The following is an 18,289-nucleotide window of genomic DNA, read 5'->3' as shown; positions in this document are numbered from 1 at the left end:
CCCATGTCCCACCTAAATTGCCCCTGCTTGGGGGTGGCTTCTGCAGCGCTTGGACAAAGCCCCTGAGAGGCACCTACACTTATGGCAGAAAGTGGTCTGGGTCCCGGTTATCCCTCTATAAGGCGCTCTCCTCAGATGCGGGGAAGAGAAACCTCGTCTGAGATGGCCCGGACTAAACCAGCAGACGGGAAAGAGCTTCCCACAGTACCATGCCTGGCTCTCCGCTTGTATCTTAGACTAAAACGCTCATTAGACCCCAAGCGCGGATGGAAAGATGCTCTTGCTGTGCAGTTGGGGGACTAGGGGCACAGAGCCGGGCGAAGTGCCTGGAAAGGAGTCAGAGTGGTTACATTTACAGTCCACCAGGTTTACACGGCTTGAGTGTCCTACACCTTTTCTCACGTTTAGCTCTTCAAGATGTGAACCCCTCGGGGGCCAAGAAGGTCTAAGGAAAGCCAACAATTATGCCTGCATTTGGGACAGTGTGAAGACGCACCAGGATGCCTGTGGAGTGGAGTGTGGTGGTGGCAGAAAGACAAAGCACGGAGCTCCTAAAGGAAGGAACTATAGGGTCTGACCATCTGCCCACCTTTCTGTATTCAGACCATCTTTTCTCCTCTGGGAGGATTCTCTGCTGCTGGGGGCAGGGCAGTGCTAGGTAGAGAGCACCCTCCGTGTGGACTCTTCTATACAGATGTTCCACTATCAACGGAACAAATACTCGTGGAAGGCAGAAGTTCGCCCCTGGCCAGACACCTGGGGGTCATAGTTCCCTGGTAAGAGGAGTACAGCCTCCAGCCAGCCCGTAAGCCGAGCTCCACCACTTGTAATAGGAAGGAGTTAGTATTGAGTTAATACATAGCACTTAGAAAGAACCTGGCTCAAAAAGGACTCCTTGAACATTAGCAATCCTAGCTCCTTGAACCTGGGTTTTCATTTTCCTTGGGTGAATACCCAGTACTGGGATTACTAGGTCATATGGTAATTCTATTTTTAGTTTTTTGAGGGAATTCTATAGGTTTTCCATAGCAGCTGCACCAACAGTGCAGGAGGGTTCCGTTCTTTCCCCCCAATTGTAGAGACACGTGCAAGCTCTACATGGAGAAAATATATGCCAATGTGCCTTTTTAAGGATCTGTATGTTTTATCCTGAATATTCTGGTTTCTAGGACTTATTTCTAAACATGTTCAATAAGCAAAAACTTAGTTATATACCTTAATACAGGTAAGAGAAGGAAAATTACAAGTAAACACGCTAAGCATATGAAGAGATGCTCAATCCTCCAGGGGAAATCAACTTTAAGTCAAAAGTGAATCAGGGAGTGTAAGTTTAAAAACAGCAACAACGCCCGTGCTGGGGAGAGGTGAACAGAGCAGTTTTCTGGAGGCTACTGGTCATACTAAGGACTAAATATGCATGCCAGCAATTCTACTCTTAGGAACTTATCCTAAGTGAATAATTGAAAGAGGTTCCAAGAATGTTATGCAACATTTTCCACAATAAAAAATTATAACAAATCAATGTTCATCAAAATGGGAACAGTTAACATTATGGCAAATCCATAATATGCCATATTATACAGCCATTAAATGGTAAAATTACCTTTATACGCTACTGGGGTCAGGGGGGTGCACAAAGCTGTAGATTAAGATCTAGAGTAATATCTACAGCATGATCCCATTTCTTAAGTATACATTATACTGTACGTCAATAAAGCAGTGAAGCCTAATAGAAACCAACTACATATGGAATCTTAAATTTTTTAGTAGCCATGTTAAAAATAGGTGAATCCAATACCTTAGCCCAGTACATCCAAAGTATTTCAACATTTAACCAACGGTATAAATGAGATTTTACATATATCTTTGTACTAAGTCTTTAAAATCGGGGGGGGGGGGTGTTAAATACTTCCAGCTCCTCTCTATTTGGGCCAGGCTCCTTTCAAGTGCTCAGGAACACCCTATTGAACACAGTTCTGGAAACTATACATAAGTGATTAACAGTAGTGCTTTCTGGGAAAGAGATTAACAGAGCCTTTGCCTTTCCTACATTGTAGGAATTCTTTCAATAATTTGTATTAACGGGGGCGGGGGTGGAAGCATGGTAAAAAATGTTTAAGTTTCCCTTAAGAACTTCAGTGAAAGAGCAGAAAGCACAGCTTCAAGTGAAAACTTCATTCAAACTGCTCTTGCTCATTCCCCAGAGGACAGTGGAAGAGGGGAACCTTTTAGGCTTCTGGGAAAAGGCCAGCACCCAGCACTACGACTCAAGGGGGGAAACAAGCTGATCAACAGTTAAGCCCACACTGCACCAGGCAGTCACTTCGCATCTTAGAGCACGTGATCCTCCAGGAGTCTTAGGAAGCAGGTACCATCCTGGTTTCAGATTTTTAAAAATCTTAAAAAATAATAATAATGGCTCAGAATGCATCTATTCCAAGGTGTCAGAGCTAAGCATTTAACCACATACCCAGGACAGTCCGTACCAAGATCATGACCAGACGCCAGGACTGCCCACCCCAAGGTCATAATCTGATCTTTATTAAAATCATGTTTAAGATTTGCATTTCTTTAGAGAAAAATCTCACCCCATCCTTTTTATTTGTAAGAACCCCCAGACCCTAACATTTCTCCTTTAAGCTCATAGATCCTCAAAATATATGTTCATCTAGGTGGAAAGGTGTTTTTTTGGGTTTTGTTTTGTTGTTTTTTTAAGATTTTGTCAGAGAGCACAAGCAGGGAGAGTGGCAGGTTCCCCACTGAGCAAGCAGCCCGATGCAGCACTTGATCCCAAGACTCGGGGATCATGAGCTGAGCCGAAGTCAGATGCCCAACCGACTGAGCCGCCCAGGCGTCCCTAAGTGGCAGGTATTTTTATCGCCCCAAACTGAACAGGTTAAAAAAAAGAATATCAAGTATTCCTTGCCCCCATCCCAACCTTTCTGTCCATCCTCAAGCAGCAAACTTCAAGCTCGTATTTGACTCCTCCTGCCCTTGCCCACATAATCAGACATTTGTTGAATTCTAGGCTCAATAATCCCTAAGCAGCTATAAAAAAATCAGTATAAGCATACCTAGCACCCATATCTTAGTATGTATATACCCCTCAAAGAAAACTGACAGACATCACTTTAACTGAAGGGATACCATCAAAAATGGGACACGCTGATAGCACAGATCTCCTGAAATGGGGCACTAAGACCCATCGCTCCTGATGCTTTCTTAGCAAAAATTCCTAAACTCCATGTAAGCAGAACACATCAGGGTTATCCAAACTGAAGGCCTTTCCACAAGACAACAGACCAATACTCAAACCACCAATGTTGTAAGAGAGAAGAAACTGAGGAACAGTTCCTAACTGGAGATTAAAGGCACTAAGATGCTGAACAATGTGGAATCCTAAAAGGGACCCTGGCCCAGAGAAAAGTCATTAGTGGAAAAACTGGCGAACTTCCAAAAGGAAGACCCAGTTCATGCTGTATGAATCTTAATCTCCCCATCTCAACAACTGGGCTGTGCTTATAGGAGGTGTTAACATTGGGGGAATTTGGATAAACACGCCAACTCCATGGTATTCTTTTTTTGCAACTGTTCCAGGAGTCTAAAATTACTTCATGATCAAGAGCTAAGCTATTACTATGGCTACTACCCCCAAATCAGTCTTGCTCATCCCTTCCCCCCTCGCTTCCTCTCACTCTCCCAGTAATGCCCTCCTTCCACCCTCCGTGCCTATTCAAATCCTGTTCATTCAAGGCCCAGTCACAACCCACCGCTGCTAAAGGAAGCTCCCCTCCCCCGGCACACAGGACTGCTGCCTCCACAAGACACCTGTAACAGTACCTGTGCTTCTCCCCGACCCATGGGTAATGCTGTATTGTTAACTTTGTGCATTTTAGGTTTTATTGCCCAATGACGATGCAAAATGTTTGTGCAGACAAACCCATCAGAACAGATGTTTTGCTCTTAAATGGACTGCTTTTTAATGTGGTTTCTGGGAGCCTACTGAAATATATAATGGGCCAACTATTTCAACTAATACAAGTTTACCTTGAAAACTATGTATACTGAAATACACTATCACTTAGGGAAAGCTGGATTCGGACTTAAAGGTTCTAAGCATTATAGTTTATAGCTGACCATTACCACAGGAAATTAAAAAAAAAACCTTGCCAGACCTTAGAAAATGTATTTTCTGGGGCGCCTGGCTGGCACAGCGGTTAAGAGTCTGCCTTCGGCTCAGGGCGTGATCCTGGCGTTATGGGATCGAGCCCCACATCAGGCTCCTCTGCTGGGAGCCTGCTTCTTCCTCTCCCACTCCCCCTGCTTGTGTTCCCTGTCTCGCTGGCTGTCTGTCAAATAAATAAAATCTTTAAAAAAAAATGTATTTTCTACTCAAGGAGGTGCCTTGGCTCTCCAACCAGCAAGTGAGTGCTAGCTCTATGAACAAAATAAGTACAGTGGTATACAGAGAGAGACTGACCACACCTAGAGCTGTCAGAAAGCCTTCTAATGGGTGGCTTCCCTGCAGCTAGTCAAGTGAACTATTAGGAGCACGTTAACTCAAAGGAAACTGGAAGAAACTAGCAGCCAGAATGCAAGCTTTCCCAAGAGGCCCAAGGGGGGAGACTTGGTGTCAGCAAAGAGCTACAAGGAAATTCCAGCAGGACCTGGGGCAGGGGGATTTTAGGGTGGAATCGGGGGACAAGCTCTTAAGCATCTCTTAAGTACAAGGCACAGTGCTAAACACACCAGAGGCTCCCAAAAATGCATGCCAGGTCCTCCGCTCTCTAGGTGTGCTCAACCTACCTGGGGACAAAGGACAAGAACCACTGACAAGGCCGTTGGGGCAGGGCAAGCTCCCTCGGTGCATTCCCATAACAGGCAGGGAACATGCCCGGAACCAGTGACAATATGCACGCAAACTCTGGAATTCTGACGCTCACCAGCAGCGCCAAGAAGAGCCCGCTGGCTTTACAAGCCCATCTGAGGAAGGGGAGCAGACAGGAAAGGGAGTGGGAATTAGGGATGGGAAAGGCAGCAAGAGGCAAGGAGGAAGGCAGGAGCACGTGAGCGGCCTCTGTGCGGCTACCTAGCTTCATAGGACCATAAGGAAGCCAGAGCCCTTGAGTTTCTCAACATCCACTCAGCCAAGCCACCATGGTTCCCCGAATCAGATCCTATGATGATGATCCCGGTTCAAGCGATCCATTAGGCCGTGCTCCCAGGACAAAGGGATAGGGAGGTGGGACAAGGAAGGGAAAGGCGGCGGGCAGTGGAACTTTGGCTCAACCTGCACAGCTCTGGAAAGAGGAGCCGCCTCACTTTAGGGCAGTCCTGTTTCCAAGGTTGGGGGGTTTGGAAGCTACTGCCGTTATACTCCCATTAGTTAAAGGGTGGTCCGGGGCAGGGGGTGCACGCTCAGGCTCCGGGAACCTTTGACAGACACTGGTGCTAGCAGGAGTGAGCAAGTACCAGGTGGCGTACAGGAGGAGGGTCAAGGGCCGGCAGAGGAGCACTGCACCTGCTTCCGCTTTCGTGCCTACCATCACCACTTTGCTGAAATAGCACTTGGAGCCAACAGGTAGAAGTTTGAGTCCTTAGTGCCCCCAAGGGTGGCAGGTGGCTCCTGCTGCTTTCCAGACTGACACCTGGGAGACACCTGCATACTGGATGCACAGGCAAAGCAGAGGACAGAGCCCCCATTAACATACACAGGGTAGGTCCACCAGTGAGCTAGCAGCACTCGACAAAGTCCACTGCTCACACACCACTCAATTAAAAAATGAACTTGCTTCAATCTGGCGACCTCCCTGTCACTCTGCTGGCTAAAGTCAGAACAGCCTGCTGAAAGACTCATCTGAAAGCAATATTTATAGAAGGGTTCTTCTGGATGAAAAACAGACTTTTCTGCAATCATCACAATGAAGTTGTACTTCCCATGCTTGCACGTGCTCCGGTGTCTTTCTGGGACCTGTACAAATCAAATTAGCCCATGTTTCCAACCCACAGAAGTATGAATACTTGCCACATACATGCCATTTGTGACACAACCGCCCATCGTCAGCTCCAGCTTTCCGTGAAGAGTAAGAGGGGGCTGACTCACCTTGACATCACCCTCAAAGTGTCTGACATAGACTCTTTTCCCACCCAGAAAAGTCTCACTGGAGGGAGGGAGCAATTTCTCAAAGGTGAGGTGTTGGGGTCTTCTGAAAACAGACATGCCCATTAATGGGAAGTTGGGAAGTAACCATTGTCAAGGACTAAAGTCCAAAAGTAATTCACGTAGCATAAGAGCCTCCAGTTGAAGCCTGCAGATAGGCCGACAGCAAGAAAACAGTAGCTTGAGAGAAGGGAAAAAAGGAAGTCTTTCCTAGAATAAGTAGGAATAGACTAATGTATTAAGCGTACTTTCAGGTTAATTTATGCACCTAAAGGTCTCCTTCCAATAATATCTTCCAACTAGGTCACTAAAGCAACAGGTATAGTCTTAAAGGGCTTTAATATTTCCATCCCACTTATAAATGCTGTTGACATAATGGATAATTATTTCCATCATGCATAATACATTACAGTGCGTGCCTGGATCCAGCATTCATCACGTTAGACCAGCCTAGCAAGTTAAAAGGGGGAACATTGACTTTTAACACACTAAAATGAAAAAAAATCTTCTCCCTAGGACGATGAACCTCAGCAGCAGGCACGATTTCTCTGTAATTTGTGATTCGTATGCATACTGAGAAGCCAGCCTAGCCAGTAGGGTGATGATGGTTAGAAACAATGCAAGGGCTTCTCGTAGTAAAGCTTAAGTCTGTTTAACTCTGCCAAGGAACAACTGCTCAAAATTCAATCTGGAAGCTACCGGGTGAGCCACAGGAAGTCTCAATTTCAGATTCATCTACCTAAAAGTGATTAAGAACTAGAAACCCCTCACACACCCAGATAAAGTCCCCCAGCCCCTCAAAGGCATTCTAATACTTGGAGTTGGTGTCAAACCCTCACACCTATGAAGCCACTTCAATTGAATTGTGTTGTCCCAAGACGTTTTTCTTAAGACAGTTTTAGTCCTTACCACAAGCCCAGAAAATTACCCTCAAACTTTGGCTCCGACTTCCACTAGGGTTCATTTCTAATAGTTAACATGCAATACACTCATTTATCTAACAAAAAAAATTCAGTGTCTTCTCCTGAAAGTGCGGGCTATTAAAAGCAATCCGATCTTGTTTTTCAAAATCAGGGCTTTGAAAGTTACAGGTTTGTTCAGTTATCCATTAGCTTCACGTAATACAATTATTTGATAAAGGACTCTGCGGCACATGGCAGGTACGGGCGTTGAGACGCTCATTTTATTAAGCAGGCAGTCGAGAAGTAAGTACCTCCGTGCATTTCAGTGTGTTAACGAAGCAGCGCTTTGCACTCCACTTAAGGTGTCCCCGTCCTTCTCCCCACCCCCGCTAGGATCCAGTTCTAGTCTAAGTTCCTGACAACCCGCTGGGGCAGGGGCGTGGGGGGACTGAAAGCCGGAGCTTTGAGGGCTCCTCCCAAGACACACAGGGCTAAAGCGGGTGGGGGCACTTTCCAAAGCCAGAAGCGCCAGAGATTTTCACCAAACTTCCCCCCCCCTCCCCCGCTCGCCGCCCTTTTCCAGAAGCTGTTGCCCATCTGCAATCTGGGCCGGGAGCCCCGGTCGGGGTGGAATAAGTGTACAAGGCTGCCGGGACCCCACCCTCGGCCAGGTTACAGCCTCTGCAGCCACCCGAGTGTCACACCAGCTCGCCGCTCTTTTCCCGGGAAAAATTAGAAAATTCGTCCCACGAAGCAGCCAGACCCACCCCGCCCCAGGGCTCGCCCCGCGTGGGCCAGCTGGGAGCAAGAGCCAGGCGAGGATGCGGAAGTAGCTCTTCCTCCCCGCCTAGACCTGTTGGCCGGGGCGGGTCTCCTGCAAATCACACACCCACGCGCGCGCACCACCCCCACACCCACTCTGCACGCAGACGGATGCACAAGACATTGGCAAACAGGTCACAGCCCCGAAAAGACCGGGCGTGCAAACCTCTAAAACTTACTGAAGGGGGGAGGGGCACAGGCTTAAGGGCCCCGGCCCGTCCCCGTCCGATGCCAAGCTGAAACCCGAGTAGGGCCCCGCGGCGGTGGCGCGGCCGTGGGCACTCGGGGAGGTGGCGGCTAGTCCCGAACTTTAAACAAGTGCCGCGGAAGCAGAGCTTCTCCACCCAGCCGCACCTGTTCCCGACCGTGGGGGCCGAGCCCCGCACATCCCCGCTGACCTTGAGGGCATCCTGGAAATCCACACTCCACCCCCAGGTCAGCGTTCCTCCAACCCCCTTCTCATCGGTCACTGAAGCCTTCCTGGTACCCAAGCAGAGGGGCAGGCTCTAGCGCCTTCCCCCACCAAGTTAGGAACGCGCTTCCCTGGGGTCTCCGCAGAGTCTTTGAGCATCTCCCTCAACCCCTTATCTCCCTCTCCACCCCAAACCCCTCATAGCAGGTTGGGTCCCCTGCTCTCCACCTCAAGTGTGCGAACATCCCCTAAGTGCGGGGTTCCCCCCACTGGTGCGCTGGAGCAAAGGATGCCTTAGAGGGACGCCCTTGCAAGCTGCCGCTGCAGAGCGGCTGGAGCGGGGTCCACGGGCAAGGGAAGGGGCGGCAGCGGGGCTGGCCCCACGCCCCGGGCTCCGCGCTGGCAGGGACGAGCGCGCCCCCCCCCTCCCCGGCCACAGACCAGGAAGTTTGGCAGAGCCAAGGCCAGGAAAGGGACAGCAGGGCGTCGGGGAAGGGGTGACGAGTCCTGGCCGGGGGCAGAGCTGCCGAGCGGGCGCCGCGGGGCCGCCGGGAGCCGCGGCCAGTCAGCGCAGGACGCTCCCGGAGCGGCCAAACTTTCTCTGCCACCCGAAGTTCTGGGTGCGGGGGAGGACGCGAGGGGGAGGCTGCTAGGCGGCTCCCGGGACCGCTCGAGAGGGCGCCCCCGAGGGCCGCGGCGTCCGGCAGCGCGCCGCCCTCACCCTCACCCTCACCTGGGCGGCCGGGACCGCGGCGCGTGGCCCGCACTCACCTGGCTGTAGAGCTCGCTGACCGACATGACCCCGCGGACCGGCCCGAGCCGGGGCACCGTGCCTGGCGTGCGGCCCTCCCTCGTGCCCCGCCGAGCGGCTGGTCCCGACTCCTCTCCGCCCTTCGGCTCTCAGTCCACGGCCGGCCCGCGTGGCGCCATCTTCCCGGGCCGGCCGAGAGTTTCCCGGTGTCTCTTCACTCTCCGCGGGACCTGCTCCGCCGGCTTCCTGGAGGCGCCGCAGCCAGCTCGCTCTCGGCCGGCGCGACCTTTACTCCCGCGGTGGCGACGCAGCTGCAGCCGGGCAGGAGTTGCGGGCGGGGGAGGAGGCGGCGCGGCGCCGCTCCCCGCTCAGGTATGGGAGGAGGTGCAGGAGCCCGGGAGGGAGGGCCAAAGACCGAGGAGGAGGGCAGCGGAACGGGCGGCCGGTACGCTGCGGCCGCCGCCTTTGAGCCCTGCGGGGGCCGGGCTGGACGCGCCCTCCCGCGCCCCCGCCGCAGCGGGGTCCACGGGGCCGGGGGCGGGGCCGGGCGAGGAACCGGCGCCGGCCGCCCCCTGCTGGCCGCCGAGCGCACGCCGGCACAGGTGCGCCCAGGGTGCGGCACCTGCCGCGCCACGCTTGGCTCGCTCTCGGGAGAAGCTGGGCAGGGAGAGTGCAGACGAGAAAGAGAAGTAACAGAGGGCGAGGGGGAGGAGGAGGGAGGAGATAGAGAAATAAAAGCGTCTACGGCTGAAAGCTTCCATACATTTTCCTCCGGACTTTACGTGGCTGCGTTCAAAATTCTCGTTATTAAAATTCAGTTCTGTCATGGGATGTTATAAAAGGGGAGATGGCTGTACCAACGATGGTCTCCGTCTAACAGAGCTCCCTGGGCTAAAGTCCTTACTAGAGAAGTGGGATTCGTAGCTTCTCTATTTGTTTTGCCTGTTTCACCCAAGGCTTCCAACTAAACTAGCCGCCCCCACCCCCACCCCCAGCAGAAGATCAATTGTTCGCTTTTCTGGAAAGTCTTACCTTTTCTTCTCTCTTACGTGCGCACTCTCCAGCTCTGCCACTTTCCACTTCGTTTTTTGTCTCCCCCCACCCCATGGCATTTGGCTGCCTGCTGCAGCGTCAATCCCTCTTCTACCTACAGTAAAAAAGGAAAACTCAGTCCAAAGGCAAGTAGGGGGTGGAGTTGGCGGAAGGTAAAGCAGGTACTGTGGAAGAAAGGGACCTCGGCTTATCTAGAAGATGGTATTTGTACCTGCATGAAGAGTGGCCTCTGAGGGTAGCTCCTGGCTAGCGTATACATCCATCCCCGCCACAGAAAGTGTTCTGGAACCACACGCCCTGGAAGGTGCTTTTTAAACCCTTCCCACTTAAGACCTTCCCAGTAGAATGCAGGAGCTCCATTTAATTTACCTGCCCAGCCCTTCACAACTGTGCCTCCTCAATGAGCTTTACCAGATCCAAGGTAGGAACCCCACCCTCAGGAATTCTGATTGGTGACCAGTGGGACCCTAGTGTCTGAATCTTTAAGCTCCTCCCTAATTCTAAAAGATTGTACTTCCAAGGTGGACAAATGCAGTGACCAAAGCTCAGAGAACTCTTCTTGGATTTGAAATGGAGCCTTCATATCACTGGCTGGAGCAGAAAGGAAATGGCTCCACCACTGATCTCTCACTCAAAATCTGTCTGCATAGATTCCTTTCCTGTTTTCTAGTAGTTCTCCAAGTGTGACCCCCTGGGCTATCAGCATCACCTGGGAAGTTTAGAGCTACAAATTGTCAGGCCTCAGACTTACTGAGTCAGAAAGGCTGGGGGTGGAGCCGGCACTCTGTTTTCATACCTCTCTAAGGAATTCTCCCCTTTTGGGTAAAGAAAAACCCCTTGCTAAAGCTCTGTCCCCACCTCTGCTCTGGACCTTCTCGGCTTCACCACCACGCGCCATCAGGGGTCTCTGTACCAGCAACTCTTTCTCTGTTCTCCTTTCCTGCTAAACTTCTTCAGGTGGTAGCTTGTACCAGCTGGCTCCACTTAAACCCAGTCGTCCACGATCCACGGGTTCTCAACACCTTCTGCACCTTTACAAAAACAAACGCCTGGTGCCCACTCCCAGAAATCCTGATTTTACTTGTCTGGGGTGCTGCCTGGGTGAAAGGATTTTTAAGAGCTCCCAGGTAGTTCTAATGACAACCAAGGTTAAGAATAGCTGCTTTAGTCCCTTCCTAAATGATTCTACTCACCCCCCATCCTACTGAAATTGCCTTTTCCCTCTGAATCCTGGGGTAGTAAAGGACTCTCCCCACTCAGGTTCAACCATCTCCTTAGCGTCTCTCATTTTTTTCCTCTTGCTTTTCCAGCCTCTCTAACCATACCTTCATGATGTCCTTTTCTAACTCTGTTTGCTGGTTCTTCAATAAAACTGTGGCCCATTTCCCAATCTCTTCTTCTCATCCACACACCCCCCATCTTGCCTCTCACTGCATTGTCAACTCTCAAATCTAATTCTAACCTCACTGTAGACCCACCTTTCCACCTGCCCAATAGACAACGCTAGCAATCCCTCCAGGACCTAGCATTTCCCTGAAACTCATTTATTTCCATCCTTCCTCCCCACCCCCAACTTGCCTCCAACCTTCTAGCTTCTATCATACCTGGCGAAGATTAAAAGCTCAGTTCATCCTGACTAACCTGAATCACCTCCCTGAGGAGAATCTTACTCTTGGCCAGAGCTTTGTGAATTTCTAATCTCACAATCAGATGTGGTCTTTCCCTCCTTTGAATAATAATGAAGACATTTTAAAATTTACTTTGTGCCAGGAAACTTGCCAACTGCTTTTCTTCTGTGATCTTCTCTGAGCCTCGGAGCAATCCTCTAAAGAAGTTTGAATAATAAATCTATTTCACAGATGAGAAAGGTAAGGCCCCTGGGAGGAACATTCTGGATCAGAGAGCAGGCCCTCAACTACACTCTGTCTCCCTCTAGAGCCTAAGCACTTGCTTTTACGCTCGTGGTTCAACGTGTATCAGGATGATGGGTACCAGGCGGTGCTAATTCCATTGGTCCACGTGTGGTCCGTGAGTCTGCATGTTTAATAAGTATCCCAGCTGGTGTAGGGTCCGCTCAAACTGAATTCTCCCAGTAGGTAAATGAGTGAGCGTGGAAGTGGATTCCTTGCTCATTGAGCCTCCAGACTGGACTTGAAGCCCACGACCCCAGCTGACACTTTGATTGTAGCCACGTGAAACGTCCTCAAGCAGAGGATTCAGAAATGCTGTGTCTCAATTAAAGACACAGAAAATAAAGTCTGGGACCTGCAGAAACTGTGGGATAATAAGCAAGTGTTGTTTTAAACCACTGAGCTTTGCGGTGCTTTGTGAAGCATCAAAAGATGACTAATAAAATCACATACAAAGAGTGTTCTGTGATGACTGGCTTACTGGTAAGAACTGCATCCCAGCGGTTTTCTCTCGTCCCCTCGTGGCAGGTTGCTTGCCCGAACGCTCCTACCTCCAAGGCAGCCGTCTCCTTATAGCGTGCGTGGTCCCCTGGCGTACGCCAAGAGCTTTCAAGGAGTTCTAGTCCATAATCTGTCTTAAAGGAGTCAGTGTCCAGACCCTAAGTCTCCATGTGCCCTGGCAAATCTAGACGCTGATTTGCCAACAAACAGGCCGCCAGTGAGGGGGGCTCATTATCTGATCTCCCTCCTCACTTCCCAAAAGAAAGGTGCGGTTCTCAGTCCTCCCGAGGAGTTGGATGGTGCTTTACTGGGGCAGCAAGAGCCTCTAGGACACCAAACAAAACGACAGTTAGAAACTTTGGTGTTGATAACATGAGCGACTCCTAAAGGAGCCAGGTATTCCATGCAGGGCACGTGGATTCCAATTCTGTTATCAAAAAAAACTGAAGAAAGACCCAAACCAGGTGTCAGCCAGCAGGTTATTTTCTTTAAAAGATTGATTTATTTATTTGAGAAAGAATGCATGTGATGGGGTTGAGGGGGTGGTGAGGAGCAGAGAGAGAGGGAGTGAGAAAAGCAGGCTCTCTGCTGAGCGCTAACCCAAGGGGGCGCTAACCCAAGGGGGCTTGATCCCAGGACACCAAGATCATGACCTGAGCCAAAATCAAGAGTCAGACACTTAACCAGCTGAGCCACTCAGGCGCCCCTGTCAGCCAACAGATCATTAAAAATAATCTTCTGATGAATCACTATGTGATTTTTGGCAACTCTGAAGAATACAAAGAATTGAGGGACGGTATTCTAATAGAACTTCCTTTCCCGTCTATTAATGTATATAAATATATAGCACCTATGTCGATAATGAAAATCAGAATAGATTTTTGAAGTTGTATAAAAACGCCATCTGTGATCATTCAGTTCAGGATAATAATACTAGGCCACTAGAAATGGTTTAAAATATATTAGTTCACATACATATTTTTGTTACAGGTAAGTATTATAGGATGGTTGTTAAAAGAGTTTCTAGCATAAAAATGTGGACCAAAATTCTGTAGAGAAAGTGGAATGGAGTTTCAAGCTCAAAAAAATGAATGTTTAAAGAACTTGTTTATGTGTTCTCTTTAACAAGCAACAGAGGGTATCAAATTGCTGTGGCAGTGAGAACCCATTGAATTTATTTAAAAGTTTATTTTATTTTAAGCTGACAATCTGTACAATATGCCAAAAATTGCATCTGCTGCAACTATCTGAACTTATTAAAATTTTAGTTATTAAACTAAAAATGTGTGGAAACATGACATGGTTTTTCAGAATCCCTTTGGAGAGCCTGAAAGCAAGAAAGTCCAAAGCCCATCGAGCAAGCGGCAGCCTCCTGAACAAACTACCAAATTAAGTCTTTATTAGGAATATAGGATTTATTTTTTTTTAAGATTTTATTTAATTTGACAGAGATAGCCAGCGAGAGAGGGAACACAAGCAGGGGGAGTGGGAGAGGAAGAAGCAAGTTCCTAGCGGAGGAGCCTGATGTGGGGCTCGATCCCAGAAAGCTGGGATCATGCCCTGAGCCGAAGGCAGATGCTTAAAGACTGCACCATCCAAGTGCCCCAGGAATATAGGATTTAAAATGGCATTAACTGGGGCACCCAGCTGGCTCAGTCGGTAGAGCATGCGACTCTTGCTTTCGGGGTGGTGAGTTCAAGCCCCACGTTGGGCTTAGAGCTTACATCATCATCATCATCATCATCATCATCATCATCATCATCACAGGGGCGCCTGGGTGGCTCAGTCGGTTAAGCGTCTGCCTTCAGCTCAGGTCATGATCTCAGGGTCCTGCGATCGAGCCCCACATCGGGCTCCCTGCTCAGCGGGAAGCCTGCTTCTCCCTCTCCCACTCCCCCTGCTCATGCTCCTGTGTGCTCTCTCGCTCTCTCAAATACAAATAATAATAAAATAAAACAGCATTAATAGCCTTGGTGCCGTGGAATGCTTTCAACTTTGCAGTTTCTTCAGGGTCATCTCTGAGTTTTTCTGAGGGCAACGCAAGTGTATTTTTCTGCTGTTCTAAGCTAGCACTCAGCCCCTGAGGGTTTAAGCAGGGACTTCTGTTACCCTCCATATGGGGGAGACCCTGACACCGAACCCAACCTGGATTCCTGCACTGCCGGGTGGGGTGGAGGGGAGTGGTGAGGAGGGGGGAGCCCTACCATGTGGGGATGTTGAAGATGCTGGCAGGGGGAGGTGGGGGAAAGAAAGGACTCAGGACCTTGAGGAATTCGGAGGGCTGGGTACTCCAACCCGAGAAATGGGGACGTCATAACTGTTTTCAAATACTTGAAAATCTGTCATGCGAAAGAGAGATGAGGCTGGTTCTGCCTCGTGGAGGCCAGACTCAGACCGCAGGGAGGAAGTTAGAGGACAACTGCAAAGATCAAGTACAACATTCGAATCAGAAAAACTGCTGAAGAGGGAAACTGGCCTCTCGTGAGGAAGTGAGTGTGCTGTCCAGGGAGTAATTCAAGCAGAGACTGGATTTTCACTGACAAGGTTGCTGTAGACTCTGCCACTGGGTGGGAGGCTGCGCTGTACCACACCTCCAGGGGGCAGGGTGTGGGCTCTGGTGGCTGCCCTCCATCCACCTCGCTCCTGACACCAAAGAAGGTCTAGATCTGTTGTCACGAATGCTGAACTGAGAACCTCAAGGGTAGAAAACCCCCATCTCAAAGCTCGCTCCTCACTGCTCCTCGGGAAGGTTTGATACCAGTCCTTTGCAATCGGTAAGACTGTAAATCCTTTGTTCTCTTCGGTGGGGGTTTCATTTAAAGCTTGGCTTTAATCCCAAATGTAATGAAGGGTTTTGCTTCCTATGAGGCACCCTGACTGCTGCAAAAGGGTTAGATTATTTTCTTGGGGGAAGAGGATGAGAAAAAGGTGGAGTTTACACTTTCCCAAAACCCCCAAAATCTCTGCTCATGGGAGCTATTCACAGGACCCAGGCCTGTTATATAAATAACTGGAATGACCCCCAGAATGGAATGGCATGTCTATCGGAGCTTGAATGGAGAAAAGGGAGTAGAAAAATGAGGTGGTGTAGATCAAAGAAAATGCAAATTAAGAGCCTGCATGCCACAGTCTACACATCCTGCTAAAAGTGACTCTGAGCCGGAGTCCTGGGATCACTGCCCCTCACCGAGGCCTGCTCTCAGGGAACCAGAGGCTCCAGCATCCCTTTGCAAAGAATGGCCAGGGCCACGGTTATGCTTTATCCCCAGCATCTTGCTCCCTCTTCTGGACACTTTTCCCAACAGCCAGTTTTATTTTTGGTTTTTCTCTCCTCTTCTGTATTCCATAATTCCCTGATCTTTGAAAGTCATAACTGGAAGGGTCTCAAGGAGATCAGCGTCCAACCTCCTCATTTTACAAGTAGGAAAGCTGACACTCAGAGAGGAGGTGGGACCCGCCCAAAGCCACACAGCTGGTTAGCAGCCCAGCGACTCTTGGCCTGGACATTTCTGGGAAGAACTAAGAAGTGGGTGGTCACAAGCCCTGCCTGCGGGACACAGAATTTCATTCACAATCTCTCCCCACTTGCCTTGCTCAGAAAGCATACCGTTCAGTCCATATCCCCATTAATAAATCAAACTTGAACCATCAAACAGACATCTTGTTGTGAGGCCCACGCTTCCAGATGAGACTTTCCTCACATCCCGAGGTGAAGTCAGGGGGAATCAGAGCCAGAGGCTGTCGGAGGATGGATCTCGGGGCTTCTGCTACTTACACAATCTAGTCAATTAATACAACCTGCCTGGAAAATGCTGTCTGTTTCCAAATCCTACCCATCCTTTCAGGCTGTGATTCTCCGTCTTGGTGACACATTCACATGACCTGGGAATTGCTTCACGAAGGCGGACCCCTGTATCTCCTCTCAGAAGCTCCAATTTACTTGTTCTGGGGCGTGGTCTTTAAACACTTCCCAGGTAACTCTAGAGCAAAACCAAGAACAAGAACGTCTGTGTTAGAACTACCCGCATGGGGGCGCCTGGGGGGCTAAGCTGGTTGGGCAACTGCCTTCAGCTCAGGTCATGATCCCGGAGTCCCGCATTGGACTTCCAGCTCAGCGTGGGGGGGGGGGGGGTCTGCTTCTCCCTCTGACCCTCTCCCCTCTCATGCTCTCTCTCACTCTCTCTCTCAAATAAGTGATCAAGAACCATTCTTCCTTTGGAATGCGAAGGATTTGAACACCCCAAGCCTGATAAGTTAACCCTTTACAATACAATCCCCCAAACAGAATGTGTTACCATTTTACATATTTGCTTTAATGAAGCAAATACTGTCATCAGTAATATTTTCACTACAGTCTCTACCTTCATTCTCACACAGCATTCTCCCCGTGCATCTGTGTCTCTCTCTGTCCTCTCCTCTTTTTATAAGGACACCAGTCGTATTGGATTAAGGGCCCACCCAGTCCATCCCGCATGACCCATCTCATCTCATTACATTTGCAATAAACCCATTTCCAAATAAGGTCACATTCTGAAGCACTAGGGGTTAGGACCTCAACATGCCTTTTTGGGGAGACACAATTCAACCCAGCACAGGTGACATCTCAGGATGTCCTTGTCTGGTGGCAGTTCTGTCCCATCAAAAGAAAAACATGGGGCTGGAGCTGCTATCGTTTATGCAAAACAAAGTCTTCCTTCTTACCTTCACCTATTTAGTCAACACGCTTTTACAAGAGCCGGGCATTTACTAGGCACCAGAGATAACAAAGTGACAGGCAAGTCCCCTGCCCCAGGGAGCGCCCAGACTCGCGAGGAACACCGAAGGACCCGGAAGCATGGTTGGGCCTGAGCATGCGCCGAGGAGGCTCCTCCCCTCCAGGGCCGTCCCTGAGCAGCCACGGACCGGCGCCCCAGTAATATTTGCATCCCCAGCCTTGGCAGCTTTGGAGTGTAGAGGGGCATATCGTTTAGCCTTTTATTTTTCTGCTCTAGCTGAAAGTTTATGGTCTGCTTCTATTTCAACATGTGTTACTCCATAAATCAGGATGTAAAATTCTCACAAAGTTGTCTTTTGATTGTTCAAGCATTTGGCCATTCCTGTCTCAGCTGGTGTTAAAGCTCCTTCCACAAGTGGTCAGGGCAGTAACTGTCCAGCCCCTGGCTCCCCACTGCTCACACCTCCAGGACCACCCACAGGGAACCTCCCCCCCCCCCCCAGGGCTGCAGCCAGTTTTAAGTCCAAAGTCAGTACATTGCCTAAGTGGGTCTTGACGCTCCTTTGCCTCAACTCCAGTTCCAGTCACTGGGATCCTGCTTTACTCTCACAACCAAGCCTCTGTCACAGTCTGGTTATAGGGCCTGAACCCCCTCTTGCTCTGATGCCCTCCTCTCTGTCCCATTCCCTGTATCATACCCAGGTTTTTCTGGAGAAAGACTCGGCCACTCCACCACAGTCTTCCCCCTGGTCTCTGATCCCATCTTTAAGCCCAGATCTCATGCCTTCCTCCCAATTTTTGCAGCACTTCCTCCTGGATGCCCTGGTATCTTGCTTCCGATTCCCAATGCTGTGATCTACTCAGCTGTCAGGATCCCTGGAACCCACCGCTGGGACCTTCCCAGACTTCACGTTACCGCCTGGGAAATCTGTTTGGTTGGGGGGGTCAGTGGTTCTTAAGAGCCTCCCACAGCACTCTGAGGGAGCCATGAACGGTCACGAGTGGACCGCCAAATTCTGATCACAATGTAAAATTTATCTTTGGTATGACCACAGACACGCGCT

General features: G+C 49.9%; 1 protein-coding gene across 2 annotated transcripts in view; it reads right to left on the bottom strand.

The window, feature by feature from the left end:
- The window catches only part of MYO5B (myosin VB), a 340,915-nt gene extending 330,729 nt beyond the window's left edge, over positions 1–10,186 (bottom strand). Inside the window, exon 1 of one of the 2 annotated variants that reach the window (XM_087869830.1) lies at positions 10,080–10,186. In XM_087869830.1, the coding sequence (XP_087725956.1) occupies positions 10,080–10,154 (75 nt within the window). In that variant the 5' untranslated portion in view covers positions 10,155–10,186. Of the gene's footprint in view, positions 1–9,067; positions 9,524–10,079 lie in introns of those variants that run through there. The other variant, XM_087869831.1, reaches the window with a different exon arrangement.
- Positions 10,187–18,289: the final 8,103 nt, after the last annotated feature.

Source organism: Ursus americanus, chromosome 19, assembly GCF_024610735.1.
Source record: "Ursus americanus isolate L20-20 chromosome 19, mUrsAme1.1.p, whole genome shotgun sequence".
Taxonomy (NCBI): Eukaryota; Metazoa; Chordata; class Mammalia; order Carnivora; family Ursidae; genus Ursus; species Ursus americanus.
Note: the sequence above shows the minus strand (reverse complement) of the source record. Positions and strands in the feature narration are given on the sequence as shown.